The sequence below is a fragment of the Scyliorhinus torazame genome, chromosome 7, assembly GCF_047496885.1.
Source record: "Scyliorhinus torazame isolate Kashiwa2021f chromosome 7, sScyTor2.1, whole genome shotgun sequence".
NCBI classification, from domain to species: Eukaryota; Metazoa; Chordata; class Chondrichthyes; order Carcharhiniformes; family Scyliorhinidae; genus Scyliorhinus; species Scyliorhinus torazame.
The window spans coordinates 152,748,021-152,769,213 of NC_092713.1; the positions used below are offsets into that span (position 1 = coordinate 152,748,021).

General features: G+C 43.7%; 1 protein-coding gene across 5 annotated transcripts in view; it reads right to left on the minus strand.

Annotated features, from left to right (window-relative positions):
* The window catches only part of rasal2 (RAS protein activator like 2), a 757,584-nt gene that overhangs the window by 529,335 nt on the left and 207,056 nt on the right, over nt 1–21,193 (minus strand). For 3 of the 5 annotated variants that reach the window (XM_072511666.1, XM_072511667.1, XM_072511665.1), the window contains exon 1: nt 7,836–8,415. The exons of the other annotated variants lie outside the window; for them this stretch is intronic. In XM_072511666.1, coding sequence (XP_072367767.1) covers nt 7,836–8,400 — 565 coding nt within the window. In that variant the 5' untranslated portion in view covers nt 8,401–8,415. Of the gene's footprint in view, nt 1–7,835; nt 8,416–21,193 lie in introns of those variants that run through there. 5 annotated transcript variants of the gene reach the window in all.

Below are 21,193 nucleotides of genomic sequence, written 5' to 3' on the forward strand. Positions count from 1 at the left end.
CCCGCCACTCCTCTCCAGAACCCCTCCAGTGCCGGGCATGACCAAAACATATGGACATGGTTCGCCGGGCTCCCTGAGCACCTTCCACATCTGTTCTCTACCCCAAAGAACCTACTCAACCTCGCCCCCGTCAAGTGCACTCTGTGGACCACCTTAAATTGTATCAGGCTGAGCCTGGCACACGAGGAGGAGGAATTAACCCTACCTAGGGCATCAGCCCACAGACCTTCCTCGATGTCCTCCCCCAGCTCCTCCTCCCATTTACCCTTCAACTCTTCTACCAGCGCTTCCCCCTCTTCTTTCAACCATATGAAACAATACATAAATGGGTCAAATACATGACAAAGAAAAGCATAAAAGCATAAAGAAATCACTTTAAACACAAACAAACGGATAGATGATTCAAGGATTCTGGAAGGCAGTAATTCGGGAATGAGACCTCGACCACGAGGTCTTACTTTTAAGGGAATTTGTTTCTATAGTCTAATCCCTCATTTACTCTCATTGGTTTCTGATTCTCAGTTGAGACCTCCTGATTTATTCAAATTAATGTCTGTTTCTTAGAGGATGGATTTATTAATCAAACATTGATGTCCATCAAAGTTAGTCCATCAGCGTCTATGTGCAGTCTCATGAAAATAAGTTTCTCACATCACGGCTGGCCATAGACCTTGCTGTAACAAATTAGTTGATACATTCTTCATGCTAAATGCACTGAAGTACAATAGTTAATTCAATATATGAAACATTCACTAATTGTTTACATTTCCACAGACAAGACACTCGAGTTCAATTGTCTAAAACAATGACTGTATTCTCACAGTCAAGGCATTTTGAATAATTTCACTCTTTAACTATGCTTTCAATTAGCACTTAAAACCATGAATAAATCAATGAATCAATAAATCAATAATCTATCAGGGACAATGCCTATAATCAGCCAGACAGGAGCCAGGGATTCGAGCAAGATGCAGGAAGGGTTAATCATTGCTGTGACACTGCAGCTGAATTACTTAAATTTCACTGGTTTAAGGCCTGCTATGAAAACCTCTAAAGTAAATCCATGTAAAAACATGGGTCAGTTTCAGGCAAACTGCCTACGTCTGCATGGTTCAATCCGATCATGGAGCAATCTGGGCAGGGTAAAACGGAATCAGAAGTTTAAACTTCCCAGGGACATGTTTACATTGAGACATATGTGAGTGCATATTTAAAAGAGACTTCAGTTCCTGGAGCAGGCCACAGGCTGCAGGGTTGCTGGGAGAGGTGAGTGCATATTTAAAAGAGACTTCAGTTCCTGGAGCAGGCCACAGGCTGCAGGGTTGCTGGGAGAGGTGAGTGCACATTTAAAAGAGACTTCAGTTCCTGGAGCAGGCCACAGGCTGCAGGGTTGCTGGGATAGGTGAGTGCATATTTAAAAGAGACTTCAGTTCCTGGAGCAGGCCACAGGCTGCAGGGTTGCTGGGAGAGGCGAGTGCATATTTAAAAGCGACTTCAGTTCCTGGAGCAGGCCACAGGCTACAGGGTTGCTAGGAGAGGTGAGTGCATATTTAAAAGTGCTTAGTTTACAGGTCGAGTGGCAGATGGAGACTTCACTTCCTGGAGCAGGCGTATTGGCTCATTGGAAATCAGGCAGGGTTCAAAAGGTGTGGCAGGAGTGCCTTTAGGCACGGAGTGCTGATTGGAACAGAGTGCATCTGAGTTTAGGTGAGTGACTGAGTGCTGATTGGAACAGAGTGCATCTGAGTTTAGGTGAGTGACTGTGTGCTGATTGGAACAGAGTGCATCTGAGGTTAGGTGAGTGACTGAGTGCTGATTGGAACAGAGTGCATCTGAGTTTAGGTGAGTGACTGAGTTCGGGTGAGTGGCGAGAGAGGGCTGTGTTTTTGTTGGTGTTCGGGTTTATCTTTGAGGTTCGATTTTTAAAAATGTTTTAAATTATTTAAATTAATTAACTAGTTGAATATGGCTGGACAGGTGATGTGCTGTTGCTGTATGATGATGGAACTGGTGGATCCCATTGAGACTGTCAGTGACCACATCTGCAGCAAGTGTTGGCTGCTCGAGGAACTTCGGCTCAGAATTGATGAGCTGGAGACCGAGCTGCACACACTGCGGCACATCAGGGAGAGGGAAAATTACCTGGATGCTTTGTTTCAGGAGGCAGTCACACCCGGTAGAATAAGTACTGTTAATTCGGTCAGTGGTCAGGGACAGAGTGGTGTGACTGCAAGGGAGGCAGGTAGGGGGATCCTGAGTTGAGGAGCCTCAGCCCTTGACCTTGTCCAACAGGTATGAGGTACTTGCTCCCTGTGTGGATGAGGAAGAGGGCTGTAGGGAGGATGCGTTGACTGACCTCTGCACCGTGGTACAGGAAGCCATTCAAGAGGGGGGAGCAAAAAGACAAGTGGTAGTTGTAGGGAATTCTATAATTAGGGGGATTGATGGCATCCTTTGTAAACCAGATCGTGAGTCCCGCATAGTATGTTGCCTGCCCGGTGCCAGGGTGAGGGACATCTCTGATCGGCTTGAAAGGATTTTGGAGAGGGAGGGGGAGGATCTAGTTGTTGTGGTCCACGTTGGGACCAACAACAGAGGTAAGGCTAGGAAAGAGGACCTGTTTGGGGATTATCAAACACTAGGGACTAAATTAAAGAACAGGTCCTCCAGGGTTATAATCTCTGGATTACTACCCGAGCCACGTGCCAATTGGGATAGGGTTGAGAAAATTAGGGAAGTTAACACGTGGCTAAAGGAGTGGTGTGGGAAAGAGGGATTCCATTTCATGGGGCATTGGCATCAGTACTGGGGCAGGAGGGACCTTTACCGTTGGGACGGTCTTCACCTGAACCATTCTGGGACAAGTGTTCTAGCGAATAGGATAAATAGGTTGGTCACAAGGACTTTAAACTAGCAAGTTGGGGGGAAGGGAAGGGTAAAGCTATGGACAGTATAATGGTTAATGGAGAGCAAGGCAGCAGGTTACGTGACAGGTTATTATGTAGAGATATGGGTTCAAAGACAAGGAAAATTAGGAGAAAGGGTAAGAGGAAAAATAATTTGCGAAAAGTTACTGATCAAGGTGTTAGGATTCATAACAAAGACATAAAAAACAGCATAAGTGTACTTTACCTGAATGCTCGTAGTATACGGAATAAGGTGAATGAATTGATGGCACAAATCATCGTGAATGACTATGATTTAGTGGCCATTACTGAAACATGGTTAAAAGATGGTCACGACAGGGAGTTAAATATCCAAGGGTATCAGACTATACGAAAGAATGGACGGTAAGGGCGGTGGTGTAGCTTTGTTGTTTAAGGGTGGCATCCGGGCAATAGTAAGGGGTGATATTGGTGCTATGGAGGACAAGGTTGAATCAATTTGGGTGGAAATCAGGAATAGTAAGGCGAAAAGGTCACTGATGGGAGTAGTCTATAGGCCACCAAATAGTAACAGGATGGTAGGGCAGACAATAAGCAAAGAAATAACGGATGCATGTAGAAATGGTACAGCGGTTATCATGGGAGATTTTAATCTGCATGTCGATTGGTTTAACCAGGTTGGTAAAGGCAGCCTTGAGGAGGAGTTTATAGAATGTGTCCGGGATAATTTCCTGGAACAGTATGTAATGGAACCTACAAGGGAACAAGTGGTCCTAGATCTGGTCCTGTGTAATGAGGCAGGATTGATTAATGATCTTATAGTTCGGGATCCTCTTGGAAGGAGCGACCACAATATGGTGGAATTTAAAATACAGTTGGAGGATGACAAGGTAAAATCAAACACTAGTGTTTTGTGCTTAAACAAAGGCGATTACAATGGGATGAGAGAAGAACTAGCTAAGGTAGACTGGGAGCAAAGACTTCATGGTGAAGCAGTTGAGGAACAGTGGAGAACCTTCCAAGCGATCTTTCAGTGTTCAGGAAAGGTTCATACTGACAAAAAAGAAAGACGGTAGAAAGGGGGAAAATCGACCGTGGATATCTAAGGAGGTGAGGGAGAGTATCAAATTGAAGGAAAAAACATACAAAGTGGCAAAAATTAGTGGGAGACTAGAGGACTGAGAAGTCTTTAGGGGACAACAGAAAGCTACTAAAAAAGCTATAAAGGTAGACTGTGAAAGTAAACTTGCTCAGAACATGAAAGCAGACAGTAAAAGCTTCTACAAATATATAAGACAAAAAAGAGTGGCTACGGTAAATATTGGTCCTTTGGAAGATGAGAAGGAAGATTTAGTAATAGGAGACGGGGAAATGGCTGAGGAGCTGAACAGGTTTTTTGGGTCAGTCTTCACAATGGAAGACACAAATAACATGCCAGTGACTGATGGAAATAAAGATATGATAGGTGAGGACCTTGAGATGATTGTAATCACTAAGGAGGCAATATTGGGCAAGCTAATGGGGCTAAAGGTAGACAAGTCTCCTGGCCCTGATGGGATGCATCCCAGAGTGTTAAAAGAGATGGCTAGGGAAATTGTAAACGCACTAGTGATAATTTATCAAAATTCACTAGACTCTGGGGTGGTCCCAGAGGATTGGAAAGTAGCAAACGTGACACCACTGTTTAAAAAAGGAGGTCGGCAGAAAGTGGGTAATTATAGGCCGGTAAGCTTAACTTTGGTTGTAGGGAAAATGCTGGAATCTATCATTAAGGAGGAAATAGCGGGGCACCTGGAGGGAAATTGTCCCATTGAGCAGACGCAGCATGGGTTCATAAAGGGTAGGTCGTGTCTGACTAATTTGGTAGAATTTTTTGAGGACGTTACCAGTGGAGTAGATAACGGGGAGCCAATGGATGTGGTATATCTGGATTTCCAGAAAGCTTTTGACAAGGTGCCACACAAAAGGTTGATGCATAAACTAAAGATGCATGGCATTGAGGGTAAAGTGGTAGCATGGGTAGAGGATTGGTTAACAGAAAGCAGAGAGTGGGGATAAATGGGTGTTTCTCTGGTTGGCAACCTGTAACTAGTGGGGTCCCTCAAGGATCAGTGTTGGGCCCGCAGTTGTTCACAATTTACATAGATGATTTGGAGTTGGGGACCAAGTGCAATGTGGCAAAGTTTGCAGACGACACTAAGATGAGTGGTAAAGCAAAAAGTGCAGAGGATACCGGAAGTCTGCAGAAGGATTTGGATAGGTTAGGTGAATGGGCTAGGGTCTGGCAGATGGAATTCAATGTTGCCAAGTGTGAGGCTATCCATTTTGGGAGGAATCACAGCAGAATGGATTATTATTTAAACGGTAAGATGTTAAAACATGCTGCTGAGCAGAGGGACCTGGGATGGAGTTCAAGACGAAGGAGGTTATGCTGCAATTGTATAAGGTGTTGGTGAGGCCACATCTGGAGTATTGTGTTCAGTTTTGGTCTCCTTACCTGAGAAAGGACATAGTGGCACTGGAGGGAGTGCAGAGGAGATTCACTAGGTTGATCCCAGAGTTGAGGGGATTAGATTATGACGAGAGGTTGAGTAGACTGGGACTGTACTCATTGGAGTTTAGAAGGATGCGGGGGGGATCTTATTGAAACATATAAAATTATGAAGGGAATGGATAGGATAGATGCGGGCAGGTTGTTTCCACTGGTCGGGGAAAGCAGAACGAGAGGGCATAGCCTCAAAATAAGGGGAAGTAGATTTAGGACCGAGTTTAGGAGGAACTTCTTTACCCAAAGGGTTGTGAATCTCTGGAATTCCTTGCCCAGTGAAGCAGTTGAGGCTCCTTCTTTAAACGTTTTTAAGAAAAAGATAGATACCTTTCTAAAGAATAAAGGGATTCGGGGATATGCTGTACGGGCCGGAGAGTGGAGCTGAGTCCACAAAGATCAGCCATGATCTCATTGAATGGTGGAGCAGGCTCGAGGGGCCAGATGGCCTACTCCTGTTCCTAGTTCTTATGTTCTTATGAGGCTACTGAGGGGTCCCACGCATAGCTCTCAACTATTCAGAGACCTGAAAATCTGGGCCATAATATCAGTCTTCAACCATGGCTGCTTGAAGACTTGATAGACGGTTCTTCGACTTAATTTTTTGAAGATTATGCATGTTGAACATTGTGAACTGCAAAACCAAAATCTTCCAAAAACCATATCTATTTAAATTCCACGGCTAAAACTACCACTAGTTTTGCATCAAGTTGCACTGTTTGCCACCATGATTTTAATTAGCCCTGAAGAGACCTTTGGAAAAGCATTCAGGGCTTTTACATTGGACAGTTGACCACAGAAATTTCTTGCTTCCTCATTCAATATTGCTGACTACATGATTCAAATATACAATTTACTGCAGTGACCCTCATCTCCAATATTTTCAGACAGTGATGGCAATTTAGTGACACTTCAGGACAGTGTGCACATCAACACACACATTAGCTCTAGCTCCAATTATTGAGAGCTACACAAATCATCAACAAAATTTAAAAACAATTTCCTTCATATATTAGCTAAGGCATCATCACAGGATTCCCAAACGGAGTATACCTGAAAGAGTGCAAACCATCTCCTATTCACAACCGGAATCAAATTGTCCTTTGGAATAATCAGTGGTTTTTAGCTTTCAAAGCATGCCCATTTTAGTACCTTTTAAAAGTTCAGTTTTGAACATTAGGGACTCTCATTAAACTGAGAAACAGATTTATTTTTGCAAACTTTGGAAAGTGCAAGGTTAACCGGATTGCATATTTTACACTTCCACTTGTGCAAAATAGTCTCCAGCTGAAAATTCCTCAGTAAAGTCATGATTTGTTTCACAAATATGGTTTCCAAATAATGCTTTATTGACCAGTGTGATAACTAATAGCACTGAGACTGTAATAAATCGTTTTGGACTGAGACAAAGAAAACTGCTTAATAACGCTTAATGATATGCTTTTTATACTAAATCTCCTGTAACGCCTCTCATAATACGAACACTAACATCTAGCCCATGCAGCCTGCCCCATACAATTGCAGTAACTTGTATATTACCTGCACACTTACCACCATGACAATGGTGGGAGAAGCGGAAAACCAGGTAATAATCTAAACCAATTCAGGGCTGGTATGGGGTGGGAATTTAGGAAATGCTTCTCTCACCATCCAGAGCAATCTTGTAGTACCTACCTTTTATACAAGGGGATCTTCTCTACAGCTATAAACGGATCCAGGCCTGCGTGATGGAATTCCATGAATCAATGTCCACTGCACAAGGGAGCAACCTGTTCCGGGAGCCACTTTCTTTTTGAGAAAAGACGCAGCTCTTGATATCTAACCTGGATCTAATCTCAACTCTAATTTGTAAGCCATTTTGGATCCTAACCTATTTAAATTGAACAAACAGACCGTTCAGAAACAATCTATTGCCTTAATCATCTTATAAACCACAATTAGATCACTCCCAAGTGTACTCATCTTTAAAGTGTCCAATCCCAGCTCTTTTAGCCTATCTTGATAACGAAGAAGCTTCAAGCTAGTGGCCCAACTCGGCACCCTTTTTAAAGCCTCAACATCATCTACCATGTGAGAAGACTAAAACTGAACACTACTCTAAACTGAGGCTGCCCAAGGACAAAATTGTTCTCTCGTGACAGAGTCAATGATCCCAAACACCCCAATTGCTCCAGCTATTGCTGTTTGTATTGCTCCTAAACCTTGGAGATATATTATCCAGACTGTCCAGATCTCTTTCTTTCTGCTGTTTTTATTCTCCTGAAGGGTGCTTTCATGTTTAGCATTCTCCTTGCCCACGTCCATAATACTGCACTTTTCAAGTTAAACATGATTTGTCATGATCCCAATCCTTCAATACATGAAGATCTATCTGAAGCAGTAGAGCATTGCCTGGAATGTATTACCTTCCTGCACTGAATCCACGTCTGGCTCTTCTTTGTGCCTCAATAGCCTTGAAAGCCGGTTTGATACCGTAGTGAAGAAGCCACGTATAAAATCAGTTCTCTGTTCAGCATCTGAGTGGACTTGTCTCAAAGGTGGTTTCTCTATGTGTGAAGAGCAACCAGGTTCAGAGATGGATCGGTGGTAAGGGACTGTTGACAATTTTGTATTTTCTTGCACCATCTGGGCAGGATGCTGCTGCAGGACATCATCTGATCCAGTGTATGTAAGATGGCTCTTAGGCTGTCTTGGCTGATCCTGGTCTTCTGCCCTGGCGTTATTCATGTCAGAAAAAATCCTCCTGCTAACATTCCATGAAACATTTGAGGCCGAGTGCCATTTATAGGCATTTGTTGGTTTGAAAGGCTCCGAGTGGGCCTGCTTGTATATTTTCCATTTTCGTTTTGAGGTTGTGTGCCACTGGTAAGCATTCAGACTGGTGAGATTCCTGTCACTGTGAGCTGGGTCCGAGAGGGATCTCCTGTAATCACCCCGCGAGGAGAACACTTGTTTTTTGAACACATTCATTTTTCAAAATTGTAAAACCCGAGTCTTCACCTCTCAAATCGAAATAAAAACAGTGCACTTAACATACAGCACTAAACTAAAAGGTCACAGCATACTAAAACAGCTTCAAATTTCTTGTCAAGATGCACATAGACACGTCACAACCACTTCCTATTGAGCCTCTTCTTGACGTTGTATTATAATAAGAAAGGAAGTTGGCTTTGAACATTTCACAGACAACCACAGACCTAAATTGATCAACCAAAAGTTTCCAGAACTAACGGATGATCATAAGAAAAAGATTTCCCCAAATTCAGAAGAACATTTCTCATCGAGCCTTAGGAGGCAACAATGTGACAAGAATATTCTGAAGATAAGGAAAAGATTTTCCCCAAACTCAGAAGAACATTTCTCATCAAGCTTTACAGGCAACACTGTGATTAGAGTATTCTGAAGATAAAAGTTTCCACTCTTGAATCTCTTGATTCAGGAAAAAAGGAGCCCAGTATAATTTAGCTCCAAAACGTTAACTCTGATTCTTTCTACAGATGCTGCCAGACCTGTTGACTTTATCCAAAATTTTCTGCTTGTATTTCATAAGCTGGTTTAGCTCAGTGGGCTAGATAGCTGGTTTGTGATGCAGAACAAGGCCAGAAACACGGGTTCAATTCCCGTACCAGCATACCAGAACAGGCGACTAGGGGCTTTTCACAGTAACTTCATAATTGTGACAATAAAAGGTTATTATTATTAGATTTCCAGCATCCGCAGTATTTTGCTTTTATTTGACCTGTTTATCATCAAGGTACTGATATTACTTGGATGGAATAATTAGTAGGAATGTGAGTTGCACGTTGAAACTTAAATCATTCAATGAATTAAATTGCCATTTTAGCAAAACAAATAAATGTTCACTCTTTCAGCTGTTGAGTGGATTTGCATGACTGTTCTGATAACTCATGGGATAGCAAACACCGGTAGTTTCAGTACCAACTTCCTCATTCTACAACACATTTAAGGAAATCTATCAGGTAATCCCCAAATGTAAGCAAAAAAAGAATTTTGTCCATCCCACGTGAATAATATCAGGTGCTCAAACTTCATGAAGTACTTCCTGATCGGCTGCAGATCCATTTCAACAGTCAACCTGATAAGAACTTTATTGCCATACAAGTTCAACTGTGATAGATGAAAAAGCTTCCTTGATAGCCTGTTTACACAAAGTAATGGCACTTCCAAATTCATTGAGGCCAAATGGTCCCAAGTATGTATCCAGTTATTCTACTCATTAATTTGGCCACATGTAAACAAGGGTTCTTGGGCAAAATATTCCACAGCTACCTTGACAGAGGATGAAAGAAAACAAAGAGCATTTTAAAAATATATTAATTGCACACGTGATTTTCTCAAACATGTACCTGTGTGGCAAATTAACTTTTGCTAAATACTAGAGGAAAAAAAAGGATCAAGAGAAAACTAAATTGCACAAAATACCAAACTTGTGAAGTTATCTTGAAGCCTCCCTCCCAGGTTGCTCAAACTAATGTCATGTGAGAGAACCTTTAAGAAATGGGTGTCTATAAATGGGTGTGTATATAAATATCTGTAGTTAGAGTACCTTTAAGAAATGGGTGTTGACTACTGCAGTGATGTCAAGAGAGTGGGTGGAGCTGGGCTGTCTGTCAGCTTTTTACTTTCGTTTTAGGCTGTTTGCCACAGGGTGTGTTTTAGTTTCGTTTTCAGTGTTGTAACTGAAGCCAGACAGAGCAGGTGTACTGTTGATCTCTCTGCCATGAAAAGACTATCTCTTGATCATTTGGTGAATTCAGAATTATAAATGTTCTCAGTAGTGAATGTAAACCTAATGTGCTTCTGTTAAAAGGTGTTTATTTTGTCTTCTGGATGTTGTTTGGGAAGTTATTAAGGATTACTTAGTGTTGTATTCTTTGGGGGTTGTATTTGAATTGATGGTTGCTAAGATGTTCACTGTATGTTTTAAAAAGGTTAACTTGAGTTCATAGAATAAACATTGTTTTGCTTTAAAAAATGCTTTTCCAATTCTGCTGTACCACACCTGGAGAGTGGGCCGTGTGCTCCCCATACCACAATCTATTAAAAGTTGTGCGTGAGATGAACTCCATGATACACTTTGGGGTTCTCCAAACCCTGGCCCATAACAAATTGGGGGCTCGAGGGGAATGCAAGTCTATCTATTGGATTGGCTTAGTGAACTTAAAGACAGTGAGCATATTGTGGTTGCTTTTCAGGTGTGGTATTCTAGTTTAAGTAGGGAGTGTGTTGTGGATAATGGCTCTTTCAGAGGCTCTGAAGTTTTTGGGGGTGGAGATGGTCACACGCAGTACCTTCCGGACCGAGACTAAAAGCAGACTGTTAGATTTGGCAAAAACATTGCAATTAACATTACCTGACAAAATGCGAAAAAATGAGGTAATTATGGCGGTGGCTAAACATTTAAAGTTGTCTGAGATACAGTTTGACTCATTGGAAATGGCAAAAAATTCAGTTACAAATTAAACAAATGGAACATGAGAAAGAATTAAAGCAGCTTGAATACGAGAGAGAGGAAATAGAAAGAGAGAGAGAAAGAGAGAGAGAGGAAAAAGAAAGAGAAAGAGATAGAGAGAAAAAGGAGAGAGAGAGAAGAAAAAGAAAAGGCGAGAGAAGAAAGGAGAAAAGAAAGAATACCCCTAGCAGAACAAAAAGAAAGAGAAAGAGAGATACAGATCAGGGAAAAAGATAAAGAGAGAGAGTTTGAACTTCAGAAAATGGCCATGAAACATGACAGTCAGTTAAAATTGGAAGACGTAAAGGGAAACATACAGTTGGATGATAGCGATGAGGATAGTGAGAAAGAGCATCAAAGTCATAGGCTTGGTGGGAATCTATTTAAATATGTCTAAGCATTGCCATGGTTTGACGAGAAGGAGGTAGAAGCCTTTTTCATTTCCTTTCAGAAGGTGGCTAAACAAATGAAATAGCCACAGGACATGTGGGTAATCCTGATTCATAAAAAGCTGGTAGGTAGAGCGAGTGAAGTGTTTGCATCACTACCGGAGAAGGTATCTGGGACATATGAGGAGGTGAAAAAATCTATCTTCGGTGCATATGAACTAGTGCCTGAAGCCGACAGACAAAGGATTATAAATTTAAGGAAAGAATTTGGTCAAACATACATGGAGTTTGAGAGGCTCAACCAGAGTAATTTTGATAGGTGAATAAGGGCTTTGAAAATAGACCAAACGTATGAAGCTCTCAGAGAAATTATGCTTTTGGAGAAGTTTAAAAATTTGATTCCGGATGTAGTGAGAACTCATGTGGAAGAGCAGAGGGTTAAAACTGCGAGTTTAGCAGCAGAAATGGCAGATGATTACGAATTAGTTCATAAATCAAAGCTTCGTTTCCAACATCAGTTTCAGCCTGTGAGGGATAGAAACTGGGGACATGAGAAATACTCAAGTGGTAAAGGTCATCTGATGGGAGATAATAAGGAGTGTACCTCAGATCAAAAAAGAAATCCAGGAGGGTGGAAAAGAAATGAAAAGTTTCAAATGTTTTCACTGTAATAAACTAGGCCATGTAAAGTCACAGTGTTGGTGGTTGAAGAAAAGCACGGGGAAGGCTGATGTTGTAAAACAGGATAAGACAGTGGGGTTTGTTAAAGTGGTAAAGGAAAACCCAAGTGAAGCGACGGAGGTGCAAAAGATTGTACAGCCTGTTCAAGAAGTAATTGTTAAGAAGGTGCCAGATGTCTTTAAAGAATTTACTTGTGTGGGTAAAGTTTACTCATGTGTATCAGGAGGAGCAGGTAAAGAAGTCACAATTTTAAGAGATACGGGAGCTAGTCAATCTTTAATGGTAAGAGATGAGGAGTTACGTAGTTTGGGAAGAATGTTGCCTTAAAAAGTGCTAATATCTGGAATTCTGGGTGAGAGGAGTAGTGTTCAATTATATACGGTGAGGTTGGAAAGTCCAGTGAAGAGTGGTGAAGTGGTAGTAGGAGTAATAGAGAAACTATCTTGTCCAGGAATACAGTTTATCTTGGCTAATGATATAGCTGGATCGCAGGTGGGAGTGATGCCTACGGTGGTTGATAGGTCAGTGGAAAATCAGACAACTGAAGTGTTGAAAGACAAATATCCTGGGATTTTTCCGGATTGTGTAGTAACAAGGTCGCAAAGTCACAGGTTAAGACAAGAGGGGAAATCAAAGAGTGAAGATGAAGTTTAAGTGCAATTATCAGAAACAATTTAAAAAAAAAAAAATTTTTTTTAAAATATATTTTATTCAAAATTTTGTGGCCAAACGTAACAGTACATAGTTTTTCTTTTGAACAACAACAAAGCATTATAAATACCCGTGGCCAGTTTTAAACAAATAAATAAATACTATATAAACAAAAACAAAAACAAAGCTGAGTGGCAACTGCCTTGTCAAAAATAGTTACTCTCCAAGGATACAATCCAACAATCCAATATACATTACTTATAACAAGTGTCTATACATATACAATGACATCCCTGAGAGTCCATCCGGTTCCTCCCGCCCCCCCCCCCCCCCCCCCCCCTGGGTTGCTGCTGTTGTCTTCTTCTTTTCCATTCCCTCTATCTTTCTGTGAGGTAGTCGACAAACGGTTGCCACCGCCTGGTGAACACTTGAGCCGAACCCCTTAATACGAACCTGATCCGTTCTAACTTTATAAACCCTGCCATGTCGTTTATCCAGGTGTCCACACCCGGGGGTTTGGCTTCCTTCCACATAAGCAATATCCTGTGCCAGGCTACTAGGGATGCAAAGGCCAAAACATCAGCCTCTCTTGCCTCTTCAGAAACGATTTTTGATCAGATGGTTGAAAAAGAACAACAGGTGGAGGATGAGGCGGATATTTTTAGTTCAGAAAAATTGGCGGAGTTACAACAGAAAGATGTAGAAATAAAACGGATGTATCAGAAAGCATACACGGAAGAGGAATCTGAATGTATACCAGAATGTTATTACAGTAAAAGTAATGTCTTGATGAGAAAATGGAGACCTTTACATATGCAGGCGGATGAAAAGTGGGCAGAAGTTCATCAAGTAGTATTGCCGGTAAGGTATAGAAAGGAGGTGTTGCGAGTTGCACATGAGGTACCAGCGGGAGGTCATTTGGGAATAAGGAAAACTCAAGCTAAAATACAAAAACATTTTTATTGGCCTGGACTACATAAAGATGTGGTTAAATTTTGTCAATCATGTCACACAGGTCAAGTGATAGGGAAACCTCAAGCAGTGATAAAACCAGCGTTCTTAATACACATGCCAGCATTTGAGGAACCTTTTACAAGGATCCTAATTGATTGCGTCGGACAGCTTCCTAAAACAAAAAGTGGGAATCACTATCTTTTGACGATAATGGATGTGTCTACTAGGTTTCCAGAGGCCATTCCAGTACGTAATATTACAGCTAAAAAGATTGTGGAGGAGTTACTTAAATTCTTTACTACATATGGACTACCCACAGAAATACAATCGGATCAACGATCAAATTTTACCTCGCGGTTATTCAAAATAGTTATGGATAGCTTAGGAATAAAACAATTTCAATCAACTGCGCACCATCCAGAATCGCAGGGAGCGTTGGAAAGGTGGCATCAGACATTAAAGACAATGTTGAGGGTGTATTGTCAAGATTATCCAGAGGATTGGGATAAAGGAATTCCATTTGTACTGTTTGCAATTAGGGATGCACCTAATGAGTCAACCAAATTTAATCCTTTAGAACTAATTTTTGGTCATGAGGTAAGAGGACCACTTAAATTGATTCAGGAAAAATTGGTGAGTGAGAAATCAGAACTTACATTATTGGATTACGTGTCAAATTTTAGGGAACGATTAAATAGAGCAGGTTAATAGGCTGGACAACATTTAAAAGTTGCACAAAATGTGATGAAACGGGTAGCGGACAAGAAATCCAAAGTTCATAGTTTTGCCTGTGGAGATAAAGTTTTAGTGTTGTTACCAGTGGTAGGTGAACCTTTAAAAGCAAGGTTTTGTGGACCTTATCAGATTGAAAGGAAATTAAGTGAGGTGAATTATGTGGTAAAAACACCAGATAGAAGGAAGACTCATCGAGTGTGTCATGTGAATATGCTTAAAAGGTACTTTGAAAGGGAAGGAGAGAAAAAGGAGGCGGTGTTAATGATTCTAACTCGAAGTGACAAACCAAATCCAGATGATTTGGAAATTGACATACCTCAAATTAAATTGGAAAACGAGGATGTTCTTAAAAATTGGGATAAATTGTTGAGTTACCTTCCAGAGGAAAAACGAACTGACCTAAAAGGGTTATTGATATCACGTAGGCAAGTTTGTAGAGATAAATTGGGAAGTACTAAAATGGCTATACATTATGTAGATGTGGGAAATGCCGTTCCAATCAAACAACATCCATATAGACTGAACCCTTAAAAATTGGCACAGGTTAACAAAGAAATTGAGAGTATGCTTAAAAATGGCATAATTGAAGTGGGTTGCAGCCAATGGAGCTCATCCATAGTGATGGTACCAAAACCAGACGGTACCCAACGGTTGTGTGTGGACTACAGAAAGGTTAATGCAGTTACAAGAACGGACTCTTATCCTATCCCACATTTAGTGGATTGCATTGAGAAAGTGGGACAATCAGCTTTTATTCCTAAACTGGATTTACTTAAAGGTTACTGGTTACCTTTATCTAAAAGGGCGAAGGAGATTTCAGCTTTTGTGACTCCAGATGGTACATACCAATTCAAAGTTATGCCATTTGGCATGAAAAACGCACCAGCCACATTTCAACGGTTGACGAACAAAGTTGTTTCAGGATTACCCAATTGTGCGGTATACATCAACGATCTGGTAATTTTCAGCCAGGCATGGACAGAACATTTGAAATATCTGATGGAGTTATTCGATCGACTTCAGGAGGCGGGTTTGGTGATAAACCGAGCCAAAAGTGAATTTGGAAAAGCCCAAGTCACTTTTCTTGAGGAGTTTCCGATACCCTCAAGACGAAGGGAAATAATGCGATTTCTTGGCAGGAGTGGATTTGATCGAACATTTGTGCAAAGGTTTTGTAGCGCGATTGCTCTACTGATGGACTTGCTGAAGAAACATCGAAAATTTCAGTGTACAGCGGAATTCCAACAGGCATTTGATGGCCTGAAAGCTGTGATAACCAATGCTCCTGTGTTGGAGAATTACAAGGGACTCTGCGATCAGATTGAACTAAAGTATCTGACTTTAAAGAGAAATGCCGAGGCATAGAGAAATGGATGGATCGTGCAGAGACCCTCTTGTTCAAAGATACTGTCAATCAGGAAGGATTTCAGTTGGAGGAAGAAGAACAAAAATGGTCTATATTATTGTACCTGCTTGCGTGTTGTTGTTTTTTTGAAACAAAAAAGTATATTTACTGTGTGCATTTCTTAAAGGATAATGGAAAGGTGAAAAATGAAACCATCTGATGTTGATGGTTTATTTTTTTTTCTTGGGGGGACGTGTCATGTGAGAGTACCTTTAAGAAATGGGTGTTTATAAATGGGTGTGTATATAAATATCTGTAGTGAAAGTACCTTTAAGAAATGGGTGTTGACTACTGCAGTGATGTCAAGAGAGTGGGTGGAGCTGGGCTGTCTGTCAGCTTTTTACTTTCGTTTTAGGCTGTTTGCCACAGGGTGTGTTTTAGTTTCGTTTTCAGTGTTGGAACTGAAGCCAGACAGAGCAAGTGTACTGTTGATCTCTCTGCCATGAAAAGACTATCTCTTGATCATTTGGTGAATTCAGAATTATAAATGTTCTCAGTAGTGAATGTAAACCTAATGTGCTTCTGTTAAAAGGTATTTCTTTTGTCTTCTGGATGTTGTTTGGGAAGTTATTAAGGATTACTTAGTGTTGTATTCTTTGGGGGTTGTAGTTGAATTGATGGTTGCTAATATGTTCACTGTATGTTTTAAAAAGGTTAACTTGAGTTCATAGAATAAACATTGTTTTGCTTTAAAAAATACCTTTCCATTCCTGCTGTACCACACCTGTAGAGTGGGCCGTGTGCTCCCCATACCACAATCTATTAAAAGTTGTGGGTCAGGTGATCTCCATGATACACTTTGGGGTTCTCTAAACCCTGGCCCATAACACTAACAAGTATCAACTCTGCTAAATCTGGCATGGAGTTATACAGACCAGAAGATGCCAGGTCCAATTCTTATTTTCTGTTATTTTTAAAAAATTTAATGTATCCAATTCCTTTATTTCCCAATTCAGGGGCAATTTAGCGTGGCCAATCCACCTACCCTGCATATCTTTGAGTTGTGGGGGTGAGACCCATGGGGAGAATGTACAAACTCCACACAGACAGTGACCCATGGCCAGGATCGGACCTGGCTCCTCAGGGCTGTGAGGCAGCAGTGCTAACCACTGCGCCACCCCTTTTTTTCTGTTATGACAGCAGATCTGAGCTAGGTCAGTAGTGGCTGCACGAGACCTGGACTCTGCAGTCTTTAGAGGGGGAAGGGAGTGTAGAAATCAAGGAGCCTGTGCTGAAGGTTATTCAATTAACCAGCCTGGAAAATTCAAACGTACAAACACCGAATTTAGTATTTCAATTCATGCTTCAATTGTGTAGAACCTTGGTTAGACCACATCTGGAGTGCTGTGTGCAGTTTTAGTCCCTTGACGTTAGAAACACAGGAGCAGGCCATTCAGCACATCAAGCCTGCTCCACCATTCAAAATAATCATGGTGAATCATCCACTTCAATGCCTTTTACCTCAGATAATCCCCATATCTTTTTATGTCACTGGTATTTAGAAATCTGTCAATCACTGCTTTAAAGATACTAGTGACTGAGCTTCCATATCCCCCTGAGAAGGAGAATTCCAAAGATTCACAACCCTCGGAGTTAAAAAGAATTGTCCTAATTTCAGCCCAAATAATCCTTTGAACGGCTGTTTTAAGTCTCAGAATGAGCTGTAGAATTGACCAACTGTGACACTTAATATATTCTATTTATATGTGGACAGTGATACTCTAGAGATACTCTACAAGATCACAGAATCAAATTTGTCTCTCTTTGTCTGCATGTGTGCAGCTACCTAATCTAATCTCATTTCCCTGCCCCTTCTCGATTTTTTTAATGAACATTTTATTGAGGTATTTCTTTGGCATTGTAACAGCAACAAAATCAACAATGGACATAACAAGGAAAATATTAACATAGTGCAAATACCACCTCCTTCTCCCACAGGTCGCACCATTACTTACCCCCCCCCCCTAATCTACGCTAGCCTAATACCTTCCCCTCCCCTTCTGCTGACGATTAATTCTCTGCGAAGAAGTCGACGAATGGTTGCCATCTCCGGGCGAACCTTAACAGAGACCCTCTCATGGCGAACTTAATTTTCTCCAGGCAGAGTAAGCTAGCCATGTCAGATAGCCAGGTCTCCGATTTTGTGGGCTTCGAGTCCCTCCATGCTAATAGTATTCGCCTCCGGGCTACCCGGGTGCAAAGGCCAGAACATCTGGCTCTTTCTCCTCCTGGATTCCCGGATCCTGCGACACCCCGAAAATCGCCACCTCTGGACTCATTGCCACCCTCGTATTTAATACCTTGGACATGGCGTCGGCAAACCCCTGCCAAAATCCCCTCAGTTTTGGACATGCCCAGAACATGTGGACATGGTTTGCTGGCCCCTCCCTCCCACACTTCGCACACCTGTCCTCCACCCCAAAGAATCTGCTCATCCGGGCCACTGTCATGTGAGCCCGGTGAACGACCTTAAATTGGATCAGGCTGAGCCTGGCACATGTTGCGGTCGGATTGAACCTACCCAACGCGTCCGACCAAAGGCCCTCCTCTATCTCTCCCCCCAGCTCCTCCTGCCACTTTTGCTTCAGCTCCTCGGTCTGCATCTCTTCCGAACCCATAAGCTCTTTATATATGTCCGAGACGCTCCCTTCTCCTATCCATCCTCCAGAAACCACCCTATCCTGAATCCCCCTTAGCGGCAGGAGTGGAAGGTTGGTACCTGCCGCCGCAGAAAGTCCCGCACCTGCAGATATCGAAATTCATTTCCCCCCGCCAATGCAAACTTTTCCTCTAGCACCCTCATACCCGGGAAGCTTCGTTCTATAAAGAAGTCCCCCATCTTCGCAATCCCCGCTCTCGGCCAAATTCGGAACCCCCCGTCCATCCTCCCCGGGGCAAACCGGTGATTATCGCAGATTGGGGACCATACCAATGCCCCCTCTGCTCCCACATGTCTCCTCCACTGCCCCCAGACTCAGGGCCGCCACCACCACTGGACTGGTGGAGTATCTCGCCGGTGGGAACGGCAGAGGCGCTGGTACCAACGCCCCCAGACTTGTGCCCTTAAAAGAAGCCGTCTCCATGCGCACCCACGCCGGCTCCCCACCCACCAGCCACCTCCTCACCATGGCTATATTAGCCGCCCAGTAATAATTGCTGAAATTCGGCAGCGCCAGCCCACCATCCCCCCGACGCCGCTCGAGTATTGCCCTCTTCACTCACGGGGACTTGCCCCCCCCCCCCCCCAAACAAAGCCCACAATAACTTTATTGATCCGCTTAAAAAAGGACCGCGGGATGAAGATGGGGGGGCATTGGAAAACGAATAGGAATCTCAGGAGGACCGTCATTTTTACCGGTTGAACTCTGCCCGCCAGAGACAACGGGAGCGCATCCCATCTCCGGAAATCCTCCTTCATCTGCTCCACCAGCCGAATGTTCAATTTATGTAGCCTGTCCCAATCCCTCGCCACTTGGATACCCAGGTACCTGAAACTGTCCCCGAACACTCTGAATGGCAGTTCCCACAGTCACCTCTCCTGAGCTCTCACCTGGACCACAAACATCTCGCTCTTCCCCATATTGAGCTTATACCCCGAAAACCGGCCGATTCCCCTAAAATTCCCATAATTTCTTCCATCCCCTCCATTGGGTCTGAGACCTACAACAGTAGGTCATCCGCATACAGCGAGACCCTGGGCTCAAGCTTCTCACCGTGCTTGTAAATCGCCCCCTTAGTCTTTCTGAGCTGTTCCACTGCCCTCCCTGTGGTTAACAAACCAAATTCCGCCTATAGCCTCCGGCGTTCCCTTAAAAGCCCTGCCTCTGGAGCCTCCGCATACCTCCTATCAACTCGTAGAATCTCTTTTACCAGTCGGTCCGTTTCTGCCCTATCCGTCCTGTCCCTGTGGGCCAGGAGCAGCGCTTCCCAGACCACCGCTGCTGAGACCTCCCCAGTATCATTTACCTGCAGGTAATTCGGCATGCACTTCGTCAGCCTCTCGCACCCCGCTTCGTCCGCCAATAGCCCTACATCCAACCTCCATTGCGGGCGCTGCTTGCTATCCATAATCACCTGCAGGTCCACCCAGTGCGGAGCATGGTCCGAGATCGTGATTGCCGAGTACCCCAGCCAGTAGGGCCCTACCCAAAACAAGGAAATCGATCCGGGAGTACACCTTATGTACGTGGGAGTAATAAGAAAATTCCTTCGCCCTCGACTGCCTAAATCTCCATGGATCCTCTCTCTCCCCCCCCCCCCACCTCCCCCCCTCCCCCCCAACCTCCCCCCAACCTCCCCCTCCCCTCCCCCCCTCCCACCTCACCCCACCTCCCCCCCCCTCACCCCTCCCCCCCCCCTCTCCCCCCCCCTCCTCCCTCCCCCCCCCTCCTCCCTCCCCCCCTCCCCCCCAACCTCCTCCCCCCCCCAACCTCCCCCCCCCCATCTGCTCCATGAACCGTTTGCTATTGCTGGGAGCCCGCTGGTTCTCGAGCGTGACAGGTCCATGCCGGGATCAATAACCGTATTAAAATCCCCTCCCATGATCAGTTTGTGAGAGTCCAGGTCCGGAATCTTTCCTAGCACCCTCTTTATAAAATCCCCGTTATTCCAATTTGGCGTATATACATTGACCAGCACCACCTTCATCCCCTGCAGCTTGCCATTAACCATGATATATCGACCTCCCACATCCGAGACTATTCTTCCCACCTCAAATGTCACCCGCTTGTTAACCAAGATCGCAACCCCTAGTCTTTGTATCCAGCCCCAAGTGGAAAACCTGACTAATCCAGCCTTTCCTCAACCTGACCTGGTCCACTACTCTAAGATGCGTCTCCTGCAACATTACCACATCCGCCTTCAGTCCCCTCAGGTGCGCAAACACACATGCCCTCTTTACCGGCCCATTTAGCCCCCAAACATTCCAGGTCATCAGCCTAGTTGGGGGGCACAGTGCCCCCCCCCCCCCATCAGCCATCCCCTTGCCTGCCTCCAGCCCCTTGCTTGGGCCTGCCTCCAGCCCCTGCGCCGCACATCCTCCGGCCCCCACCTCCGACCTCCTCAGTGTCCCTCCACCGAAGTCCCTCCCTCGTCAGCAGAACCCATCCCCCCCCCCGAGCAACACTACTCTAAACCTAACCCATCTAGTAAACTAAACGTATGCACCTCCCACCCACCCCCCCCCCCCCACCCCCACCCACTGTGCTTCCGTGAGCTAGCTCACCTAGCTAGCTTGGTGGCCCCCACCCCCAAGAAGTCTCCCACTTATTGTTCCCTCACTCCCCTCCCCCCACTCATACAAACAAACTCCCTCATCTCACAATCCCCAAACAAACACCCAACAGCAAGAAAACACAAAAACAAAAGCACCACCCACCGAAACTCAAACAGGCACGTCTCCATCCCACAAAATGCACATCAATAAAAACAAAAGGGACATTGCCAACATCCACCGAGAAAAAGAACCCAAAAACG